General features: G+C 46.0%; 1 protein-coding gene across 1 annotated transcript; it reads left to right on the top strand.

The window, feature by feature from the left end:
- On the top strand, positions 1-22,905 carry LOC119378017 (uncharacterized). The gene is made up of 3 exons (XM_037647286.2): positions 1-86; positions 20,103-20,305; positions 21,604-22,905. Exons 1-3 carry the CDS (start codon positions 1-3, stop codon positions 21,837-21,839), a joined length of 525 nt encoding a protein of 174 aa, XP_037503214.2. The 3' UTR covers positions 21,840-22,905.
- Positions 22,906-23,853: the final 948 nt, after the last annotated feature.

Below are 23,853 nucleotides of genomic sequence, written 5' to 3'. Positions count from 1 at the left end.
ATGGTGGTAGAACCACAGCCACACCACCGCCTACTTGGACCGGTTGTCCAGCAGGATCACATGCTCTCGCCGCAGGCGGCCCATTCGTCGGTCTAGCTGCCGACCGGCCTATATCAGGATCATTTGACAGCCTCGCCTGCCTCGTGAAACGCTAGACCACCCCGCCCTGGTTCCTAGGCCCGTGGCCCAGCAGGATCACATGACTTCGGTTCTGACCAAAGTTGTGCGGCTCTATTGATTGCATGTCTAGTCACAAGCAGCTGGCCTCGAACGCCGAGCAGCACAGAATGCTGAGACGCACGTCACACTAAGAATAACGCGTTGTTTCTCGTCATCTTGTCGTGGCGATGCACCTGAATATTCGTGCTTCGGCTTATGTCAACACACGAGGAATTGTTTGGTTTCGGTACGTTTCCTACACATTTGTGGACAATATTCACGTAGACAATGTCTGTTGCTCCCACAAATTTATTTGCGGGGTTTAGTCATCAAAAGAGGTGTTTTTAAAACAAAGTTTCTTACAAGACTTTCGTTGCCTTATGAGTAACTGATTATTTACCGTTATGAAACGGAAGAAAACTACAATACTTTCTGTGTGTTTGTGTCCATTCAAGCGCAATCAATATCGATGCGTGCCCTTTCGGGCAAAAATCAAGTTTTATGCAGCGTCACTTCAATCATTGTGTTTTGAAATCATACAATTTCTTTTGGCAGGTTTACGTTGTCCTTAAGAAAAAACATTAGAAATTTCCACGCATGTGGATTTAGTAAACAGCGGAACTGGGCAAGAAAGCGCAGCCGCCTGGAAAACGCAGACTGAGTTGTTGTTCTTTAAAACGGTAAGGGTCTCAGCTTGTTGATAAGTCTTCATGGGTTTCAAAACACCCGTAAACATACGAGAATACAGAAAGATACATATAGGCCCCAATTCTGATTCGAGCTCAGAATCGGTTCACCTTCAACTGTGTCCACATCGACTGTGGGCGATTGCCAAAATTAAGTGGTTTTATACACTGTTATAGTATTTTAGAATAAACTGAGTAATCTCTTGAACACCATCTTCTTAATTTATGTATGTCTACACCTTGTTCTCTCGTTCTTTGTTGCCTGTTTTGCAGCGAAAGCTGTTACGAGATCGCAACAACGGCTATTTTGGTGACCGCTGTAGCCCGAAAATGAAAAATATAGGAAAAATATACAGGGTGGAGCGGGTTTCGAACGTGGGCCCTCTGCGTGGGAGCCTAGTATTCTACCAGAGGGCCCTGCCGGCTTTTTTTTTTGCTTTCATGGTATTTATTACAAATCTGCGTAGTTAGCATACATAGCAAACAAAATACACAAGGCGGCCTCTACCAGGGTACGAGTGTTACACAGAAGTCCTAAAGGGTAATAAAGCTACACATTTCATGAAGAGTGAATACCAGTCCGGTTGAAGCTCTAATTGTTGATAAAAGTCTATTAGCTGAAGAGCCATTTGAATGAAATGCAACCGTGATGATACCATGGGTTCCGCATGCCTAACATGCGAGTTTTCCATAAACTGTGCATACCTATTAGTAATAGCATGTCAGCAGGCATAGAAGGACTTTGGGTGGCACTAGATAACGTATGCTATAGGAATTGAAATCGAGTTGTTTTTAAAAAGTTCTTGTAGAACGTACAAAAGAGTATGGCATCTTACAACTGATGAAGCAATGTTCTATATTTTCCGGAAACTTCACAGAGGCGAAAAATACTGAGGATAGAAAGGATGCCTTTGCTGCTTAACCAGGTCTTCACAGGCAGCCGGTCTGTGTATGCACTTTGTAGAAGAATGTCCTGGATATTGGTCAAATAGCATTTTTTTCACACGCGCAAGCACATCGTGTCCAGGCAGTCCAACATGTAGTGAGCGGCACAAAGGTGCAGGAAACAACATATCTAATATGACATTATATACATCTTTTCGTGAACTATAGAATAAATAGTCATTAGAGAATCTTACTGTCAAAAACCGCACTGATTCATACACTTCACGCATGAATCCTTGCAAATAGGTAGGCGAGGCACAATTAACGGATACCACTAAACTTGGTAAAACATCGACGAGATTCACTTGGAGAATGTTCGAAGCAGCGGATGATCGCAGTCCCGAAAATAGAAAAAACGAGGCACCAATTGTCTAATAAAGCACAGGGCCATGCCGGTGCATGAAACTCCTTTGCAAAAAGACCCTATACGGGCTTCATGCTGGGAATGAACCACATTAAAATGTGTTATATAGCGTGGTAGAAAAGCGAAATAACAAACAGATGTAGTACAACGCGAATTCTGTAATCAGGCTTCACACATTGCAAACTGCGCAACGAGTGGGTACTTGAATGCATCCAACCCATTAGAAATGGCTCTGCCATAATTCTTCATCGTCATCAGGCACCACATGAACCAAGTGCACATAATGTCTTGCATGTGTTTAGCGGGTACCACGGCTCTCTGCAGAACGACGAAAAATGGCGTAGTCGGTGCTTTCGAACATGACCAAATTAAGATTTATGATGTAGTGGGTACCTTGCTAGTGTTTATGTAATATTGACCCCAAGAGACTTTACAACAGGCTCTAGAAATGCCGCTCTTCGAGCTTTCGCTGTCACTGTGCGGCACGTTCCACGCAGGCCTGATGTTTTTAACAGCAATTCTCTTTCAGCTAACCGTAATTTGTGTGTGGCCTCCCCGAAAACTATCATCATCATGAAGGCGTATGTTCCACGGAATTTTGGCACGCCGCACTACTAACTGCTTCTGTGAGGTCTGTCATAACCCTGAAAACGAGTACAGAGAGAGAGAGAGCAAACAAGAAAGATAGAAACAAGCAGAGAGACGGGAAGGAAGATATTAAGAAAGAAAGAGAAAAAAAACACAGCATATCCAGGGAGTGAATGATGATGAGTAGGCGAAGCTGCGGAGGTTCATCGGTAAACCGTGAATCTTCCGTGAATTCTGCCCAGTACATCATCACCGACGTGAGATCGGGCGCGTTTATACTAAAGGTTCGATGAGTTATGACGACTTGCAGCTCACTTTAATTTTACACGTACGCTGTGAATTTTCATTGTTTAGAAAATCATTCCTTTAGAAAACATCTGGCGTCTTTCGTTAAGCAGCTGGCGTCTTTTCGTTTGCTTTAGAAACATCTGGCGTTCTTTTTTTTGCTTTTACAAAACATCTGACGTCTTTCGTTGGTTTCGTTGGTTTAGCTAACACTTACACTTCTACTTCTACTAACGTTTCCTACTGGAACATGCCAATGGCTGCTGATGGGGAATGAGAGACAGAAGAATTCGGCTTTTAGTTAAAGCGCACGCTGCGAATTTTTTTTTGTTCAACAACGCACAGGAGAAATCTCCCACCGGCACCACCTTGCAGGTCAAAGCGTAAGACTGGTTACATACTACGCTACGAGGGACGAACGGGCGCCGCGTTAAGGACCTTCGCCCTAAAATTCATGCCGTGATATATTTGTTCACAAGGCGGAATTTGAACCCACGTTCCCCAGGTTCTAAGGCGAGCGTACTAACCGCTCGGATATCCAGGCACGCTAGCAGAGCATGGCATAGCGTTGTCTAAGTTAGCGTAGCAAGGGGGTGGCAGAGGGAAGCGAGCTTGAGGAGGAAAAATGTCATGATGAATACCCCTGGTTCACAAAGAGACAGAGAGAGAAAGCTATAGAAATAAGAAAGTAGAGAGAGAAATAGAGGGAAATGATGGTAAAGAAGACATAAAATATAGAGAGACGGCATGACTAGTGCGAAGCTACCGTACTGGGGAATGGCAATGACAACGACGACTGCGAGAGCAGCCCGAAGCAATGAAAGCGCTACGCCAACGACGACGTGCCTGTAGATGTACGAGTGGTGTGAACGCTCGATTCTTCAGTTTTAACATCCGTGTCGTGACTAATCTAGCTAAAGGCTAACAACTTAGAACAACGAGAATATACTTCAGAATCGTCCAGTTTTACGCTCATTCAAGGCTTTCGCGACTCAGAGCAAGTATCGCCAACGCCCAATGGCACTGTCGGTGGCAGCGAACTCTTGGCGTCGCCACTAGGATCAGCCTCTTGCTCTCGAAGCTCGGATTTGCTTGCCTACGCTCTCGTTTCCTTTGCACTTCCTTCTTCCGAAACTCGGGGTTTGATGCTCGACGTCGGCGCTGCCGCTTTCGTGCGAGCTTCCACTGGCTCTCGAGCCGTGCGCAGTCTATTGTGAGATAGGGCGCCCAGGATAGACACAACTGCTCTTATACCTTTGGCCTACCCCGGCGCGCTCCTCATTGGTCCGTTTTACCCCCATAATGCTGGTCATGTAACCTGCGTGGCTCAACTGTTCTGATACTGTCCTGTCCCCTTCTCGCCTGGCCACTTAACCGCACTGCTCCTGCATGACACTGGACGGCAGTGGTGCGACTTAGGACAGCTGCATTGTTAAACATTACCTGCAACAGCGACCTGCTTCACACCATATCCAGCTTTTGTGGACACATCACAGCCAGCGCCCCTGGCGGCCCCGGCGCGAAGCTAGCGCGTTTTCAATGGAACTGGCGAGTTTTTCCCGAATAATTAAGTGTAGAGGGTGAATGTTGAAAAACGCAGACTACAGAGCGCTTCTGGGAACCTAAACGCACGGGAGGACTGCAGCGATCACGTTGCAGTAAGCTTCAATTTTGTTCCCAGAGCAGTTAAAGATTGTACAATGGGAGTCTATGGAAACGGCGAAAAATGTGGCCTGTTTTTCGAGACAAAAACGGTCACTGTCGTAAAACTAAGCAAGTTATGTTAATGGTCAGGAAATCACATGTAGTCCTGACACTCAGCTTTCGTTTGAAGCCAATCTCAACTTGCCGCAATTGGCATAACATTGTTCCCTAACACGTTTTTTGAAGCGCGGTCGTTCAAATGTTTGTGGTAAATTGATAAACCCTTGCTTACCACAGGCGACAAGGCGCCCACCGTGGCCGAGCGAGCTAATCGCTCAAGTTCAGAGCCCGGCATAACCGCGCCGTCATCGGTTCGATTCCTGGCGACGGATCAGCATTTTTTTTTTTCAGCCCGTGACTTAGTTCCACAGCTTCGCACAGGATGTCGCCGCCGAAACAAAAAAGAGCTTTCGTTTCGGTTTCGGTTCTTGACTGTAATCTAGAGCTGCCGTTTCTTTTTCTCTTTATTATATGATTTCTTTAGTGTATGTTTAAACACTCCACGCGTATCACATCGTTCAGACCTACATTTGTAATTCTCACTTTATTCTTTTATAAACGTCCTAAGGAACAGAACGCCCGATCAAGTTACGGTGAACAAAGCTCTTTCGAACTTTTGTACGCGTATTGTGGTGGAAACTTGTTTCTCCCTTCTCATGATGTCGTTACGATCTTCTCAGGTACCTACAATTCAGCAACGTAAAGGAAGCGAACTAAGCTTAGACAAGCGAGGCATAGTAATTAAATGACAAAGTTAGACGTTTTTGCAGTTGCTTTTTACTTTAGGGCTTACGCAAGTGTCCGTAGTAATCTTAACGAACGAAGGGGAATTTTTCGAGGGGTTCTTTTTTCTTGTTAGACACTACTAATGAAACGAATAGATAATTAAGCCAATGAAAGAATAGGAAAAATTATTTGTTCTTTTTCAAACAGTAGTGCAATGATTTAGCCCTAACTTAAATGAAATCAAAATCGCTATCTCGACAAGCATCAGCGGACGGCTCATATACCCTTCTACATGCTGCGCTCTCAACTCGAAGAGACTGTGCGAAATCCCCTTTCCTACCTGGAGTGGCTGTGTTCTCTTACAGCAGCCATTTTGTAGAGTTACGCGAGACGGGATCTAGAAGAAGTTAGCTGCCAGCTTTACTTCATTTGTTGCTATCGCACTCATTGCATCGTCCTTGCGGTGAAACTGGGATTTTAAATGCGAAGCATTTCTTTAGCGAACTTCTGCGACTTTGCAGCGTATCTATCTATCTATCTATCTATCTATCTATCTAGCCGCCTACGACTTTGTGCTCTCCTGGCCGTTCCGTTAATCGGATGTGTACCAAAATTGGTGTATCATAACATGGCCTTATCGCGAACATAAATGACAGGTCATATCATGAAAATCATGACACGCATGTCATGAACAGCATGATTTACATTCAACGGCCTTTGGGCTCTTGCGGCCGTCCCGTTAATTTCAGATATACCAAAATTGGTACGGCGTGACAAGAGTTCATGACGAACATAATGACAGGTCCTAACATGCAAATCATGACGCGCATGTCATGTGCAGCTTGATTTACATGACATGGTCTCGGGGCACTCGCGGCCGTTTAAATGAAGGGATACATACGAAAACTGGTATGACGAGACATTTCTGTACGACGAACATAACTGACACGTGGTAACATGAAAATCATGATATGCATGTCATGTATGACATGATTTACATGCCACGCTCATGGCGCACTCGCGGCCGTTTCGCTAGATTGATATACACCAAAATTGGTACTGTGCGATGTGACTTTATGAACAACATGAATAACAGGTGGTAGCGTGAAAACCATGACATCCATGACATGTATGTCATGATTTACATGCCACGCTCATGGTGCATTCGCGTCCGTTTCGCTTGCGTGATATACACCAAAATTGGTGTTACGCGACACGACAGTATGACGAACGTAAGTGCGAGGTGGTAGCATGAAAATAATGACATGCAAGTCATGTACGACCTGATTTACATGCCACGCTCATGATGCGCTAGCGGCAGTTTCAGTAGATTGATATACACCAAAATTGGTATTGCGCGATGTGACTGTATGAAGAACATGAATGCCAGTTGGTAAGATGAAAACCATGACATGCATGTCATGTATGTCATGATTTAATTGCCACGCTCATGATGCATTCGCGGCCGCTTCGCTAGCTTGATGTACACCAAAATTGGTATTGCGCGAAGCGACTGTATGACGAAGGTAAATGAGACGTGGTAACATGAAAATCATGGACATGCACGACATGATTTACATGTCATGCTCATGACGCACTCGTGCCGTTTCGCTTGCTTGACATACACCAAAATTGGTATTGCGCAACGCGGCTGCATGACGAGCGTAAGTGAAAGGTGGTAACATGACAATCATGACATGCATGAAATGTACGAGATGATTTACATGCCATGCTCATGGCGCAGTCGTGGCCGTTTCGCTAGATTGATATGCACCAAAATTGGTAATGCGCGATGTGACTGTATGAAAAACGTGAATAACAGGTGGTAACATGAAAACTATGACATGCATGCCATGTATGTCATGACTTACATGCCACGCTCATGGTGCATTCGCGGACGTTTCGATAGCTTGATATACACCAAAACTGATATAGCGCGATGAGACTGTATGATGAACATTAGTGACAGGTGGTAACAGGAAAACCATAATATTCACGTCATGTATGGCATGATTTACATACTCTACTCATGGTGAACTCGCGGCCATTTCGCTCCTTTGATATACACCAAAATTGGTATTGCGCGATGTGACTGTATGACGAACATAAATGAGAGGTCTTAACATGCGAATCATGTTATGCATGTCATGTACGGTATGATTTACATGCCACTGTCATGGTGCGCTTCCGGCCGTTTTCTTAACGTGATATATACCAAAATAGGCATGACACGAGTGCGTGATGAACATAAACGACAGGTCATGCATTTATATACCAGAATATGCGTTTCATTGGCATGGTGTACACTAGATTGTGCATGCATGCGTGCATAGCAAACATGTGATATATGGTGGACTAGATTCCATGGCATGAATGATTTCATTTGGCTCAAAGACAAACAAGGCGATGTATGCAGCTCTTTGCTGGCTGCTTCGCATCACATCGATTCCCACAGTGCGTGGGATCTGCCGAATTTTTTATTCATCTCTTGTCATATCTATCGCCCTACGTGAACAGAAAAAACCCAGCATGCCTTCTCTTTTTACATCACAAAGCATTGTGCGCTGCATCGGATAGGTCCGTGTGATATGACGTCATGGGCGTCGGCAGGGGGGTGCAAAAGGGGCGCTTGCCCCCCTCAAGTCACACCAGCACTTTCCCCCACCCAAGCTACACCAGTACTCTCCCCCTCTCCCCGCCGCCATGCAACACTGCTTTGCACCCCCCAAGACAAAACCCTGCCGACGCTCCTGTATGACGTGTGTAGATGAAAGCTTTCGGGAAGTCCAGGGACTGGTGCTCCCAGTTACAAAACGAAAATCATGTGATTCAGCAGCTTTTCGCACGCACTCGCAGCCCACCTCAACGTACCGCAATAAGATGCCATTTTAAACATCTGTAAATGAAAATGTGCGCAGCATGTACTGGTTGCGCAAGGCTGGAACCGAAAGCGGAGCTAGCGTTCGACCTAGCTTCTTCTAAGGTTTTGCTAATACCAAGCTATTGCTAGAGGTGCAAAGTGTTTGCTAGTATAGTATTATTGGACATGGCTAGGCTTGGATAATCTATTCTTCTCAGGTTTCGGTCGGTTCCCCAGACTACGCACTTGTTGCGTGGTTCTGAAGGGGAAATGTCGCGTCACTAGTAGTTACGTGATGGAATTTTAGTGACGTGAGAGAGAAAGTACATCTTTATTAGTCCAGTGCAGACGCTGAGGTTGCCCCACGCCACCCTGTTGTTCCGAAGTTTTTGGCGCCAACACGTCACGTCAATAGTTACGTGACGTTACGGGATTTTAGTAGGCGAGACTAATTACTTGATTTTACGTGAATTTTAGTCACGTGGCTAGTTGTTACGTGATTGTAGTCACAAAGTAGATGTGCGATGTTACGTGATTTTGGTCACGCGACAATTGCAGGCCTGGTGTACAAAAAATTGTAGTCGCAGGAAACAACAACCCATCATCGATATCACATATATTTTACGATCACGAGAAATTCACTTTCGTTGCTCGAAAGAGCAAGCGAAGCTGCACTCGTGCACTTTTTATCACATTTCAAAATTGTTTGGGCTTCTACAATTTTTTCTGGAATTTTTTGTATGCTTCATTTGCTCTATTCTTTTTTCTTTCCTGGTGAAGAGCGCATATATATTGCTGTAAGTTTGAAAATATAGTCAGTTGTAAGTTCAGCTCTGTGTGTGTTTTCCAATGTCGTCCTCGTTCCTTGCGCTGTGAAACATCGAATTATGGTCTACAGCGCATTTTTGCAAACAGAAAGCAGCTGTTTTCACTTTTACATTCCGTTCCTGCTCTTTGGCAGGTGGGGACACTTGCAAGGAGCGTTGCAAGGAGAGTTTGACCGTAGTATCTTTATGATAGCTATCGTATCACAGGCTAGCCGCCGCGCGCTGTGGCTGAATGGGTTGATCATCCGTCCTGGCTGTTTGCGCGCAATCGCTGGGGCCTTGGTTCGAATCCCAATGCGGTTTTTTTCTTCTTTTTTTTGTCTCTCTCAGAATTGCTTATGTTTGCCGCGGTGGTACAACGGTTACGGTGTTCGGCTGCAGACCCAAAGGGCACAGGTTTGACGGCGGCTCCAGCATTTTTGAACAAGGCGAAAATGCTAGAGGCTCGTGTACTTGGTTTTAGATGCACGTTACGAACTTGAAGTGGTCGAAATTTCCTCAGCCCTCCTCTACGGCATGCCTCGTAAACATATTATGGTTTGGGCACGTAGAACTCCAGCAATTATTATTACTAGTACAACGCTGCTGAAGATTTAGTTGCTTGTTTTTTCGCTGGAGCATTGCAACCAAGATATTTGCTGCAGTTTCGGTTTCGCTTTCGGAAATCGAGCAAGTAAACTTCTGTTTCATTTTTATTACCACGCAACCCATTACTTAATAACGAAGAAAAGGAACCCAGATTTTAGTTAACCTCAACCATAAGAAGGGCAATACAAAACGAAACCAAGGCAAGCATGAGGGCAGCCATTTGTAATATAATGAAGCGTTTTAAAGAAGTACTCTACTATTAGAGACGACGCAGAAACGCAACCAGTAATACTAGAACCAACGCAAAGCTTGTATTGTTTAATCGTCGCCTTTTTTCTGCGGGAGCAGCGTTCTCTGCTTCTGCAAGTAGTGCTGCTCTTTTGCATTACATTTACTTCCCCTCCGAAAAAGAGGTGTCCCTGGCTAATTACGGACAGCTGCACAGTGACAGTGAGGCTTTAGCAAGCCATATGCACAATCTCATGCCCGGACATTGATTACAATAAGTCTCAAGCGACTTGACGGCGTATATGAAGTACGAGGCTTGCTAGACAACACGGTACGGGCCGTGGTACTTCGGAAGAAGTTTCGTAGACCGACCGGGGCCACCTAGGAGTCCAGAGGCCAGGCCCGTAGCTAGGGGGTATGCCCCAAGGGCCCGCCTCCCCTCCCAAAAGTTTGACGGAGGCGGTGTTTTACCGACAAGAATAATGAGAATAGGTGTTTCTCTCAAACTGCCAAGGCCTTCAGCAAGTGCCCCCTCCCTTTACCCAAGCCCTCCCCCCCACCCCCTCACTGACTGGCGGCGGAGACCGGTGTGCACGGAACAGACGGCGAAACGGTAGGCAAGCAGACTCGCAAGCGAGCGCGGCCGCGCGCGCCGTTGCCATAGCAACGACGGAGAGATCTTCAACCGGCTGCTTTGCTGCTGGCTTGCGTTTCCTTTCTTTAATTCTCGGCACTCGCCACTTTGCTATGAAGAATGCTGTCTCACGTGCATGCCATTCGTGACCTGGAAGTGGCGGGCGCGCGGCGATAATGCAGTCGAGAGGCATGCACGATATCAGGACTGTTTTTGTGAGGCGAAACGACACCCTTTCAACACGTTCTTTAGTGTACGCTGCTTTCTTGAAAAGAATAGGTAATTTCATAGGAATATTAGCCGATTACACACTGCCTTTGTTGCCGCAACGCCACTTCACGCCGTTGAAAGAGTAATAAGAGGAGTAACTAAGAGGGAAGTCCAGGCATGACACATGCAGTGTTGTCTTTTCTGATGACTTTCCCTTAACATGTACCCATGTTAGCAGCAATGTACAACAGAGTGAAATGAAAACAGCGAGAAGAAGACTTCAAAACTACAAGCGCGCTGTTCGCTTTACAGTCTGCTTACCGATTCAATGAGCCAAGTATTCGACGCTTACTAGATTGCCCTCCGCACTGTGTTTCCCGAAGCCAAGCCTAATTACGGTCGCCTCAGTTTATGACTACCGTGTCGGTAATGCACTATATATATATATGATATATATATATATATATATAATATATATATATATATATATTATATATATATATATATATATATATATATATATCACATATATATATATATATATATATATATATATATATATATATATATATATATATATATATATATATATATATATATATATATATATATATATATATATATATATATATAATATATATGTTTATTTATTTATTTATTTAGTTATTTATACGCAGTAAAACAGACACGCGTACGAAGCGATTTATTGACGTTTCGGCCGCGGGTCCGGCCTTCATCAGAAGACTCATCAGAAATTACCAACGCGCGCATACGCCGTTCTGATGAAGGCCAGACCCGCGGCCGAAACGTCAATAAATCGCTTCGTACGCGTGTCTGTTTTACTGCGTTCATTTACCTGGACCCAGAAACATCTTTTCTCGATATATATATATATATATATATATATATATATATATATGTGTGTGTGTGTGTGTGTGTGTGTGTGTGTGTGTGTGTGTGTGTGTGGAGAATGCCTTGCGGGTAGCACTCACTAAAAAAAGAAAAGATGCCTTTACTAACGTTCAGCCGTGACACCGCCTACGTAGTTCAGTGTCTTGCGAAGCCCATGCCACAGCCCAAACGTTATGGAATGCATTTTTTTCCGGTTTTTGATGTGTGCTACCTGGAAGTTCATTCAATGTAGAAAGCGCCGCGCGCATACACCGTTGCTCGGCATGCGTTCACTAGTAGTCGCGAAGGCAGCGCCACCTCTCAACGTCAACTCCTTTTACTCTTTTATAAGCACAGAATAAATCGAGAATGCCTAATAACGCGCGGATTATTTTAAACGCATTTTTTTAGTAAATAGCAGCGGACTGCGTACAGCATTCTGCACATCTCATTCGTGCACTATGAAGGCTTGCCCGTCAGGCAACGCGACATGCCCTTGTGACTTTCAAAGCGCAATTCAACAATACAAATCCTAATCATATGGTGAAAAAAGAAGCTCGTTCATGTCACTGCAATTCACAGCCAGGGTCTTGTGACACATTTCGGTCGGTTGTCAGTCCCTTTAAGAAAGCACATCGCGAATATATATAGTGATAGAGTAAGTATTTACTCTAAAAAGGCGTGACCTCACTCATGCTCACCTCATGTTCCACGATCCCAAATATTTGTCCATAAGTAAATATAGAGAAGGTTATTGTGTATACATATTTGAACTTTCTGACTATCAAGGAGGTAATTTCCGCGTCACTACAAAATCTGCCCTAAATGGTGGATCTGTGCTGTACAGCACACGTGTGCGCTGTACAGCGCAGAGCCACCATTTAGGGCAGATTTAGGGCCTAATCTAAGAAAAAAAAATAACATGTTATCAGATTGACAGGAATTCAATTCTTTGACCTATTTCCACTCAGGACAAAGCTGAGAGGGAATACCATGTCCAGAGGATGTTTTCTAATTCACGATAAACGGCAGCGCACACGGGGTTAAGACAGATACACAAAACACGAAAAAAAGGACGTCAGCGCTTGTGTCGCCCTTTCTTTGTGTTTTGTGTATCTGTCTTAACCCGGTGTGCGCTGCCGTTTATCGTGAATATGACCAACCAACTAGCCCACAAGTACGTTTTAAGCATGTTTTCTAAAACGCGTGCATCTATGATAGCACTGTGTTATCGATGCGCATTAACCAGACTTCACACCTGTGTGCAGATATCCCTATTATTAAAGTCGAGGCTACATGCCAGTTATCGTGTCTTCTGAAATATTATTAATTTTTCTTAGTCGCTTTCGCGCCTATTTCTATTGCAACCTTTATGTTGCAGTAAAATTTAATATTGAATTATATATTTCTTACTATCTATTTTACTATGATTTCCTTATCTACAATAGAGACAAAACTACCCGATACAGTAGAAGGGACTTTCAAGGTGGGCCTACACGTTTGAGCCAAAAAAGAATCCCAACCAGGAATGTCTTCGCAGCTTTGACATTCCTATCAAGCCAGAAGATTCCAGGATTCAATACGCGGCTGATGTTTTGCATCATGAAGTACAAAAAAATTACACCATCTCCCGCTAAAGGGGACCATGAGCCGATGCGAAGCCGGAGCACTTGCACGATCGCGTTCCGTTGGCTTTCGTTGGGCATGCTACGACCTCGCGTCGTGGAACGCGAAGAGGGACGCTACGCGCGTCGTATCTTCCATCTAGCCTGGCCGTTAATTCTCACAGGGCGAGCGGGGAACGCGGTTGACAGGCGGGCGAGAGGGGGGCAGCGTAGGAGAGGAGAGAGAAGGGGAGGGGACGCGCATGCGCTCGAGCTCATCGCGGCGTTGCGCAGGAGAGAATTTCGGCATGTCTAGCCCGCGTTCAGAGGAAGAGTGGAAAGGGAGAGGGGAAGGGGAGAGGGGAAGGCGAGAGGGAAGGGGAGAGGGTGAGTGGAGAGGGTGAGTGGAGAGAGGAAAGGGGAGAGGGGTAGAGGACAGGGGGAGTGGAGAGGAGGTGTGTGGGGAGGGTATGCGCATGCGCAGTAAGGGTGGTCACGCCGCACACCACCACCACCACCGGATTGAGCTCCGCCTTAAGATACTTCGCATCTAAAGAAAGCTCCGGTTTTGAAGACCCTCGAGCGGAGCTGTAATCATTCTATTCGACATGGGTCATTTTCCGTTGGGCTTTCAGAGGAAGAAGACTACTGCTTGAAAAGCAGTAGATATTAAAGGGGTACTGACACAAAATTTCGCGGCCGAGATAGCCTGCTGGATCGATTCCCGTGTACGTGCGTGTACCATCTGCAAAATATCGACAGCGAATAAAGCTTGGACGGTATTTTATGTGAATTTCGAAGTTCGCGAGCGCGACCCAGCATTAGAGGCCGCACCTGGTGCATTTACACCCTTTGAGGTGACCCGAAGTGACCCACCCCTACTTCCCCTACGTAACCGTTGCAGCCGGTACAAGTTATGATGACGTCTAGCCGCCATTTCTGTTTTGAAGCGCTTCCCGACGAATCACTCCTCGCCAGCGGGTCAAACCTGAAGTGATTCGCCACGTCGAAAATTCCTTCCATCCCCGCCGCAAGAAAATCGTCGCCATCAGACGACTATGAGCCCGACGACGACAGACCACGCGGAAATGCGTCACTGTTCGTTGTGCTCACGTGACCGCGCGTTTCACTCGCTAGGTGGTGATAGTTGCACCCGGCGGCTTGTCGTTTTTGGAGCTCTGTCAAACCGAAACTGAGGCTGTGTCGGTAATGAGGAGCTTGTAATTAATTATCTGCCACGCGCTGCAGCAAACGATGTGCCGTGTTATGACTGACAGGCCCCCAGCAACACATTGCAGCAAAAAAACGCGGGGCGAAAATTTTTGTGTCAGGACTCCTTTAAGGGAAAAAGCAGATTTCGCTAGGCTTTATCTGGTTGAAGTCTGGTATTTTTCAGTCATAGCTACGAGCGAAAAACTACTTATCAAAATTCCTGTGCGCATAAACACCATCGTTCTCTTAAGGGAACCTCCTGGAAAGAAAGGTTTAAGATTTCCTTTGGAATGCCTGCACATCTTCGTGGCAACAGAAGGAGCTCCACTCACAACTGAAGAAATTTCCACATGCTGGGTGAACGAAAGGAGGGGGAATTAACGGGTTCGCTTTTCTCTGATATGTGTCTTGTGACCCGTTGTTGAGCAAGTCAAATGCATTTTGTATTCTACATCAGGAGTGATAGAGAATAAAGAAGTGATTTGAGAGATTGTAGGAATAGTTACTATGTTATGATGCATTAACAATCGTTGTTGTCAGCGCAAAAACGCCAAAATTCGCTCTTCTGAATTTCTTTGCGCTGATCAAAGTGGACGATTGGGCCAGTAGGTGATTCATGATCGACTTTGTGCTTGCTGTAGTGCAAAGTTGAACGAGACTACGCCTACAGAACATGAAAATAGATCTTCAGGAGAACTTCCAGCTCATTAGAGTAACCTATTGGTGTATCTGCGCCAACAGGATTCAAGACAATCACATCCAGCATATGAGTCAGTCGACCGTGAGAAAAAAAGGGAAAAAAAGAAAAAGAAGAAATGCAATTAGGATAGATAAGTGCCTTTTTTAGCTCGATAGACGGCAGATCTAGAGATTATTACACAACACGTCAGTCGTATATGTTCTACTATACTTCATACCCAACAAAAAACTAACCAATTTCACATTTTCCGGTGTACAAGATCATCTTTCAACGACTGTATCATTTCTGCACACCCGCTTAGACGGCGCCAAGCTTGCGGTGGCAGCCACATTTCAATAATAACTAAATGAAAACAAATAAAAACAATCTTTAACTTCCTTTTTTTTACTCTCATTCCTAGCGTTCTCAAACTTATCCAGTTCTAATTTGAGGTAACGCAAGGAGCAAACGAGCATCACCCAAGTGGTACACGAAAGGAAATTCGGTTTATTATGCAACCACATTATCCTGTTCGCACCCAAACATAATGGTACCCGCTAGCTGAAAAAAAGAAACTCGGAAAGCAGCATGCTGCTCCAATATCCCACCGGTACGGCAGCGCAAGAAACTAACAAACAAACAAACAAATAAAAACACGATTTCTCTTTATGCATCGTGGGCGCGTCTATAACGGCCAGACATTTGGCATGGCACGTCTAGAAAAACTGCCAATTCATTGCCAGTCGTCGCCGTCGAGATAACGCCGACAAACAGCGCTCTCTTTTCTGCGCACCGAGGTGAAGCGAGTCTCGGGGCGTGTGTACTGTTTCTTTTGATTCTATTTTATTTAGTGCCGCGTCACTGCATACGTCCTGGCGGGACTTTTGAATTCTTTAAGGTCGATACGCCACGTGGTGTCGTTCACGCGAACTAGGCCGCTGGTGTCCAGAAAAGCTGCATATGCTCGCTCACAGTCATGTTCTGCTGGTGAATACGAGCTCATATGTATAGGTTACATCCTCGCACATGGGAGTCGAATTCCGATCGTGGATGGAATAAATTAATAAATTGCTCGATTCGTTAATTAATTAATGCACTCGCGCTCGACATACGGTATACGTCCAAGACTAAAGTACTTCGGGGATCAAAACTAATTACTCGCCATGTACAGTACGCGATGCGTTGGTGCACGAGGCCTCTTAGTGCAGTCGCTTAATCGTTTTGGGATCGCGCGATGCGTGTGAATTTGATGCCGTATTTTGTCATGATTATTTTTTTTTCTTCGATTTTATTCATTTCTTGGCATGGGCCTCGCCTAGTGGCTGACCTCGATAGAAGCTGGGGCGTAGCCCCATGCGAGCCAGTGACGAACAGAATGGAACATTGTCGTAAAAAAGTATAGCTATAGGTTCATAACGAAGGGACAAGGGGTCAGCTCTAGGACGAATACAAAGGACGAGATCATGACAGGACATGCGCTGTACTCGCGTTAGTACAGCGCATGTCCTGTCTTCATCTCGTCCTTTGTATTCGTCCTAGCGCTGCCCCCTTGTCCCTTCGTTATGAACCCAAAGCAACTCGCCCACCTATCTGTGATTCTGCTATAGCTATAGGCTTGTATTTAAAAAGAAAACAAAGAAGAACCCTACCTTTCGTAAGCGCACACTCTGTTATTGGTGGTCCGCTTTCGCAAGTATGACCAGTAACAGGATAGAGTTAGACTCCACTTTCGAACAATTCTAAGGCCTAAAAGTTTTTTTGTTTTTTTTTTTTTACTATACGGGGGCCCAGTTTTTGCATGCGCGACACTGTCTTTAAGGAGGTAGCGCCATTCCACTGCGTTTGCTGTTTTATCACTTTATCGATCTATTTCTCTCTCGCTCTCTCTTACCCTTTCTTTCCATGTTTTACGCGAAGGCAACGTTAATGCATGCCGCTGGTACGGAATCCATTGGCAAGTGGCCACCTTGTGGACTGGATTTTTACGACGGGTGAAGGGCAACGAGCGTTCAAGGCTGGCGTAAAGCGAAACCGTCTTGACCGGCGAAGCAGCGTCAAGCGTAATAGTCTCCTTGTTTCTGCATCCCAGCGCTATCGAGGGTCCACAACGAGATTCTATGTAAGCGTACGTGCAGCGCGTTCGTTATGAAGTATAGGAGGACGTGACACTCTTGTACCATAACGACGCCGGAGTGAGCGAAGGAGCGAGAAAAATACGACGACGAGTGCGACGGTTTCATTCCTCCCGATCGAGTACTGCACCCTTTTTTTTCCCGCTCGCCTATAGAACACAATAGAAAGCTGCAGCGTACGCCACAGCGCGAAGGTCATTAGACTCGGCGAGAGCATACAGCCAGTTGAAGACGTGCACCCGTTCTTTCCCCCGGAAGACTATATGCACGCTGCGGTCGTTGCTTTCGCGAGAGAAAGAAATCTCGATTAAAAAAAGAGAAGGTGTTTAAAGAGCAGATTGAAAATGGAATTTGAGAAATTCAAAAACGAGGCCGTAACTCGGTTTATCCATCAGAGAGTGAAACGTGATACACTGCACGAGGTCTGGCAACAAAGGGACAATGTTACACATTTTTCATTCGTAGCTTATCGCGAAGGTTCCATATACTTATAGAGGGTAATTTATTTTCGTGTAGTGTACCAGAAGTTTTTTTTTTTTTTTTTGCTAACTGCCGTTACTATAGAGCGCGTGGGGCAGTTGTGTACACATACAGGTTGTAAATGTTCGTTTCATGCATGAGCAGATAGACCGCGTTTCTGAAGCGGAATACGAGCTTTTTATTTCTTCCAGGACACATTCCCTCCTGGAAATCTTTTCTATCCTAGTTGAGCGTAACACTGTAGTTAAAGATTTCAGCTCACCTTTCACCCCCAACCTCCAGGTCGCGGGATCGAATCCCGGCCGCGGCGGCTGCATTTTCGCATTTTCGATGGAGGCGAAAATGCTTCCGGACCGTATATACTTAGATTTAGGTGTCGAAATTTTTGGAGTCCTCCACTACGCCATTCCTCATAATCATATCGTGGTTTTGGGATGTTAAACCCCAACAATTAATATATTACCCCCAACCTCCCACCTCCCCGTCCAGCCCTTAACACAAAAATAAAATAAAAGAAAAGAAACAAGAACACCGCATGGCCAGTGTAAGCAGGTTTCATATAAAGGCAGCTATATAGTAACAGACATATGTCGGCAAAAAAATTGGAGCTCAGTCAGACTCACTCAAGAAATATATTTTGCTCTGAGGGCTCACTCGGACTCAGACTCACCGGAACTTTCCTCAACCGGACTCACTCGGACTCAGACTCACCAACATATTACTCAGCTGGACTCACTCAGACTCACGGCTTGACCCGAGTCTGAGTGAGCCTGAATGAGTCGACTCATGAGTCCGTTAGCGTAAAATTAGCTTTTTGGATCATGGTGTCAATGCCCTTTGACGCCAATATTTCACGTAATCGGTGCTCTACGATGCGCCTTATGATCCAATACCTTCAGATACGTGTTATCAGTGGTATCAATCCAGTAAGGACATTTTTATGAAATACACGACTCACACGAGATATTTTTATCAAGAACATCTCGTGAAAGAAGTTCCGGGGGGAAATCATGGCACCCCCCTCCCAACTCACGCCTCTGATCAATAAATATTGAGGTGGCGCATGAACGATAGTGCGTTGAGATATCTGTGAATAGACTTGAGCATAAACGTAAGCCGACATAAGGCTGATAGTAAAACTGAAGATGAGTAGATAGAAGTCAGATATACATATTGCAAAGCATACAATTTCTTGGTTATTATCTAAATGGGCTCTTTGGTTTTTAGTGCAATTTATGTCATCCTATCCGTCTAAAGCTCTTATGTAAAAGCGTGGGTTGCGAAATTTATGACGGGAGATGTTCAAGAGAGGAAGGAAAGAAACAAGGAAAAGCTCATGTATAGGCTCTATTTGGAAGTCTATAAGTTGTCCTTCCGGTATACACTCTATCACATCCTTTCTCAAGGAAAACCAAATGCTGACGATGCCGTCTGCTTTAAAATACGAACTATATAGTATGTCGTCAAGTGAGAACATCCTCAGAAAAAAAATTACACCATCTCCCGCTAAAGGGGACCATGAGGCGATGCGAAGCCGGAGCACGATCGCGTTCCGTTGGCGTTCGTTGGGCATGCTACCGACCTCGGGCATGCTACCAACCTCGCGTCGTGGAACGCGAAGAGGAACACTACGCGCGTCGTGTGAATTCCCTCTAGCCTGGCAGTTAATTCTCACAGGGTGAGCGGGGAACGCGGTCGACAGGCGCGCGAGAGGGAGGCAGCGTAGGAGAGGAGAGAGAGAGGGGGGAGGGTACGCGCATGCGCTGGCGATCATCGCGGCGCTGCGCAGGAGAGAATTTCGAACGCGGTCGACAGGCACGCGAGAGGGAGGCAGCGTAGGAGAGGAGAGAGAGAGGGAGGGGACGCGCATGCGCTGGCGCTCATCGCGGCGCTGCGCAGGAGATAATTTCGGCATGTTGAGCCCGCATTTCAGAGGAGTCAACCGAAGCAAGCGCTGGACTGAACGCACGTGGCGCTCTACCACTTGAAGGAGAGGAGACTAGAGGAGGAGAGTAGCGCATACGCCGCAAGAGCAGAAGCGAGAACACAGGAGAAGCGCAAGCAGGTGCTGGTAGAGAAGTGGAGAGAGTAACGCGAAGCTGTTGGAGAGAGGGAAGGAGGAGAGTTGCGCATGCGTAGTGTGAGTGCGGACTACCAGGCCGCGGGACATACCCCCGAGCAAGAGATGCTTCGCATCTAAAAAAAATGCGTAGAGAAAAGAACAAAAAGCAAGTAGCCCCCTGCACTTCTGGCGCGTAAATTTGCCGTCTGCCGTTCTTGTTTTCTCTATTTCTGAATAGGACGTGCGCGAACTTGCTTTTTTTATTTCTGGTTCCGTTTGCAGGCGAGACGATCAAGTGCTGGGAATGCAACTCTCACGCCGATCCGCGATGTGCCGACCCCTTCGACAACACGTCGCTGCCCATCGGGGAATGTGCTGCCCGGCACTTGCCGCACTACCCAAATCTCAAGGCCACCATGTGCCGCAAGATTCGACAGAAAGGTATTGACCGATATCGATTCTGGGCTTTTGCGGGCCAAAACCACGATACGATTATGGGACACACCGCAGTGGGAGACCCTGCTCCTAAACCTAAGCTCACGGGTGCTGTCACCTAAAGTCCCTAGATTTTTCCTTTTCACTTAAGTACCGACAACTGCCTCCTTTCCCGGCCCTCTCTCACGTGCAGCTGGCGTCCGACGCCATTTTCTTCCTAACTTGGAAGATTTACAAAGCCATGCGCGTCTAAGTACATTAGCCACGCATCTTTCAGCGGACAATATGCTAACGCGACGCGCCTTTCTCCTCCCGTCAACCCCCTGTCATTAGTGAATGGGGGATCGCGTTTCACCGGGTGCTGGAAAAGCGTTAGGAAGAACATGGCTACCGTAAACGAGCGTTAGCCAATGAGATTCGTTGACAACGGTTGTCGGTACTTAAGAAAGAACAGGGAAAAATCTAGGGACTTTACTGTCACCCAGATGGATTGCGCGGGACAGCTGCGCAAGGTTTGGCCGCGAGCGTGGGCAGTCGCTTGTTTGTCCAAAAATATACTTATGAAGAAAAAGCAGACAATATTTAAAACGTGAATAAACGCACATGCAGTGTTAGCCTGTTAGCCCGGCGTTGTCATATCGACAGAGAACGAGTGAGAAAATGGATGTCTCCTGCATGCAATAGACAAACGTTGAATGACAGTAATGTAGCTAGAAATTTTTTCGGGGGGTTCGGGGGGGAGGGGAGGTTCAACCATACTTTACGTATGTTCGTGCGTGTCTTTACATGTGTGCGTGTATTTATATAAACGCAAAATTGAAAATTTTCGGGGGGGGGGGGGGTTGAACACCCCCCCCCCCTGGCTACGCCCCTGTACAATGATTATGCGTGCGGTGAAGATGGCGTGTGTACTATTCTTTTTATTCTGAAGTTCACAGGTACCCTGTTTTATAGCGTAACGAAACGAGCAGACAAACACAAGTAACATGAAAAGAAGAGGACGTCACTTCGCTCCCAAAGAAGTGTCGTCCTCTTGTGTCCCTTGAGCTCTTTAGCTTGTTTCATCATGGACTCATACCAACTAGTTCAGCGTAATATACTCAAAAGACTGTATAGTCTAGTACAGTGTAACTTGTACCTGTGTTCTGTCGCTCTTAAAACGGAGCAGTATTCATGTTTCTGTGGCACAGTGCTGGCCTCTGAGATAAGTTCCCCTGAGCGTAGCGGCTCGTCCCTTGATATACTTATTGTACGTCACGTGCAATACCGTTTCTGGAACGCTCATGCCTGCTTGGTGTGCGCAGTGAACGGCAACTGGCGGTTCATCCGGTCCTGCGCCTTCCTGGGCAAGCCAGGCGAAGGCACCAACGACGAGAACTACTGCCTCATGCGGACTGGCACTTACGACGTGTTCGTCGAGACCTGCACCTGCAAAAGCAAGGACGGCTGCAACACAGCCTCGCAACAAAGCGGACCGCTCTTACTCCTGGCTCTCGGAGCAGCCGCGGCCACTGGTGTGGTGTTGGGCGCGCTCCGCTAGCGACCATTCCGCTCGGTGAACGCTGTGCCACCATGCCCGTGGACTACTCAGACATGCTGGCTTGTCGTGGCCTGCCCAGGGCGCGCGCGTGCGTGCGCCTCCAGGGACACTTGTGGCGCGTACGCTAGTGGAGCGCGAGATCACAGCAACGCCGCTACCTGGTGGTTCATTTTGTCGCCGTTCCATCCGTTCCGGAAGCGAAGCTGCAACAGTATGGAAACAGCGAGCCATCGGGCGGTCCCCAAGAAGACAGCGCTCTCTCGTTGCGTTGTTTGATGCTCGCGCACCCAGACAACCCTGTGCTGTGGCGATAGGGCTTGTTGCGCAGTCTTGGTCAGCTATACGCTCGCGAGGCAAGAGTTTTGAGACCTGTGCGCGAAAGGCGACTTCTGGGTGGTATTCTCTCTCGATCGCTTTCGGCGGTACTTTCGCGAGATTTTTACCGGATCACTAGGGATGTGCGAACATTCGAAAATTTTGAATAACGAATTGAATAGCCTTCTATTCGATTCGGTACTCGAATGGAATAGAGTGCATATTAGAAATACCGAATATTTTTAGACTATTTTTAGAATAATAAGCACCGATGTAAAAGCCTCAAAGGTACGAAACGTTGGGACAGAGAGGGTTAACGTTTTTTATTTTAATCATCTAATTACCAAGACGCATGAAGCCCAAGGTTTTACGGGACTATCGGCGCTATATTGATTACAGGATAACTGCATTTTTGCTTAAAACTCCAGTGTCGCCGAAGCGACAGTCATCAATACACTATCTCCATCATGACATTAATGATGACATTGACTCATGAATATTGTTTAATATTTATGCATCAGCTTTTATTTAGAAGCTGTTGACAAAGTGACCCCTTGAATACTATATTCACTCCTGTATTTCAACCTGCAGTTACAAAATATTTCTAAGGCTCTAGTTGCTGCTGTATGCGAGGTTGCCTCAGTTTTACAAAATTGTGGTATTTTCCTTTGACGGTTACAAGTAATAGCAATGCTCATCTGTTAAAGCTAGTCAATATTTGTTTCGAATAAAATGTTTTGGAATTCTTGGACTGTTCCGAAAATGGTTACATTGCCATTCTACGGCTGCCTTGAAAATGTTTGCCTGCCTATTCGAAAACTACTGGAATAGTATTCTATCCGTATTCGATTCAGTGTCATCGCTATTCGATTCGTATTCGATTCGGTTATAAAATTCACTGTTCGCACACCCCTACAGATTAGCGTCGGCCTGTACGGGCCAAAGTGGCGTGACCACGTGGACGTGGCACTGTGCCAACTGTGCTAAAACAGTAACGCTAGTGTCGCTCGTGGACCTCAACGCTTCCGACGCTAATCTCGTGAAGTCTCGCGAAAGTTACAGTATCGCCGAAAGTTATCGCCAGTGAACGCCAGCCCTGCTTGTGGCAAGTACGGGCTTGCGAAATGTCCTTCGAACGCGTTTTGTGGGAGAATCCTCAGCCGCTGTGCGAAGACGTCAGTGGCTTGCCCCGCCGAGTTTGTATTTCGCAAGTGCGCCGTGTTATTAACGCTATACGACGTTGAAGCGTCGGACGCCAAGCACACAAGCCAAGGTGGCCGATATGCAACAGTGTCGATGCGCTGATAACTCAGCGCAGCTTGAAGGAATCTCAAGTACGAAGAGAACCCATTCTGCAACTACATTTCCCATTACTGTTAGCTCTTTCGGGAGGTCACACTGCCAGAAGCGTGGGTTACGTTTGAGAACGACGGACCGGCAAATGAAGCCACGTCCTGGACTTGCCACGAAACATTGGCTGATGAGGTGGCGGGCTCTGTTGGTCAATGGGTAAGCCGAGAGGGACCGAGTAGCATTTTTAGTAACAAGCACAGGAGGCGGTCAGCCGGATTCATATATATATATATATATATATATATATATATATATATGTATATGTATATATGAATCCGGCTGACCGCCTCCTGTGCTCCTATATATATATATATATATATATATATATATATATATATATATATAT

The sequence above is a fragment of the Rhipicephalus sanguineus genome, unplaced genomic scaffold (genome assembly GCF_013339695.2).
Source record: "Rhipicephalus sanguineus isolate Rsan-2018 unplaced genomic scaffold, BIME_Rsan_1.4 Seq658, whole genome shotgun sequence".
NCBI lineage: Eukaryota > Metazoa > Arthropoda > Arachnida > Ixodida > Ixodidae > Rhipicephalus > Rhipicephalus sanguineus.
This window is presented reverse-complemented; position numbering and strand designations above follow the sequence as displayed.

Bases quoted from the DNA above. Each gene is read 5' to 3' on its own strand.
- LOC119378017 (XM_037647286.2), top strand. From the start codon at position 1: ATGGTGGTAGAACCACAGCCACACCACCGCCTACTTGGACCGGTTGTC. The intron at 87-20,102 runs GTCGGTCTAGCT...ATTTCTGAATAG, and splicing joins TCGCCGCAGGCGGCCCATTC to GACGTGCGCGAACTTGCTTT. The intron at 20,306-21,603 runs GTATTGACCGAT...TGGTGTGCGCAG, and splicing joins CCGCAAGATTCGACAGAAAG to TGAACGGCAACTGGCGGTTC.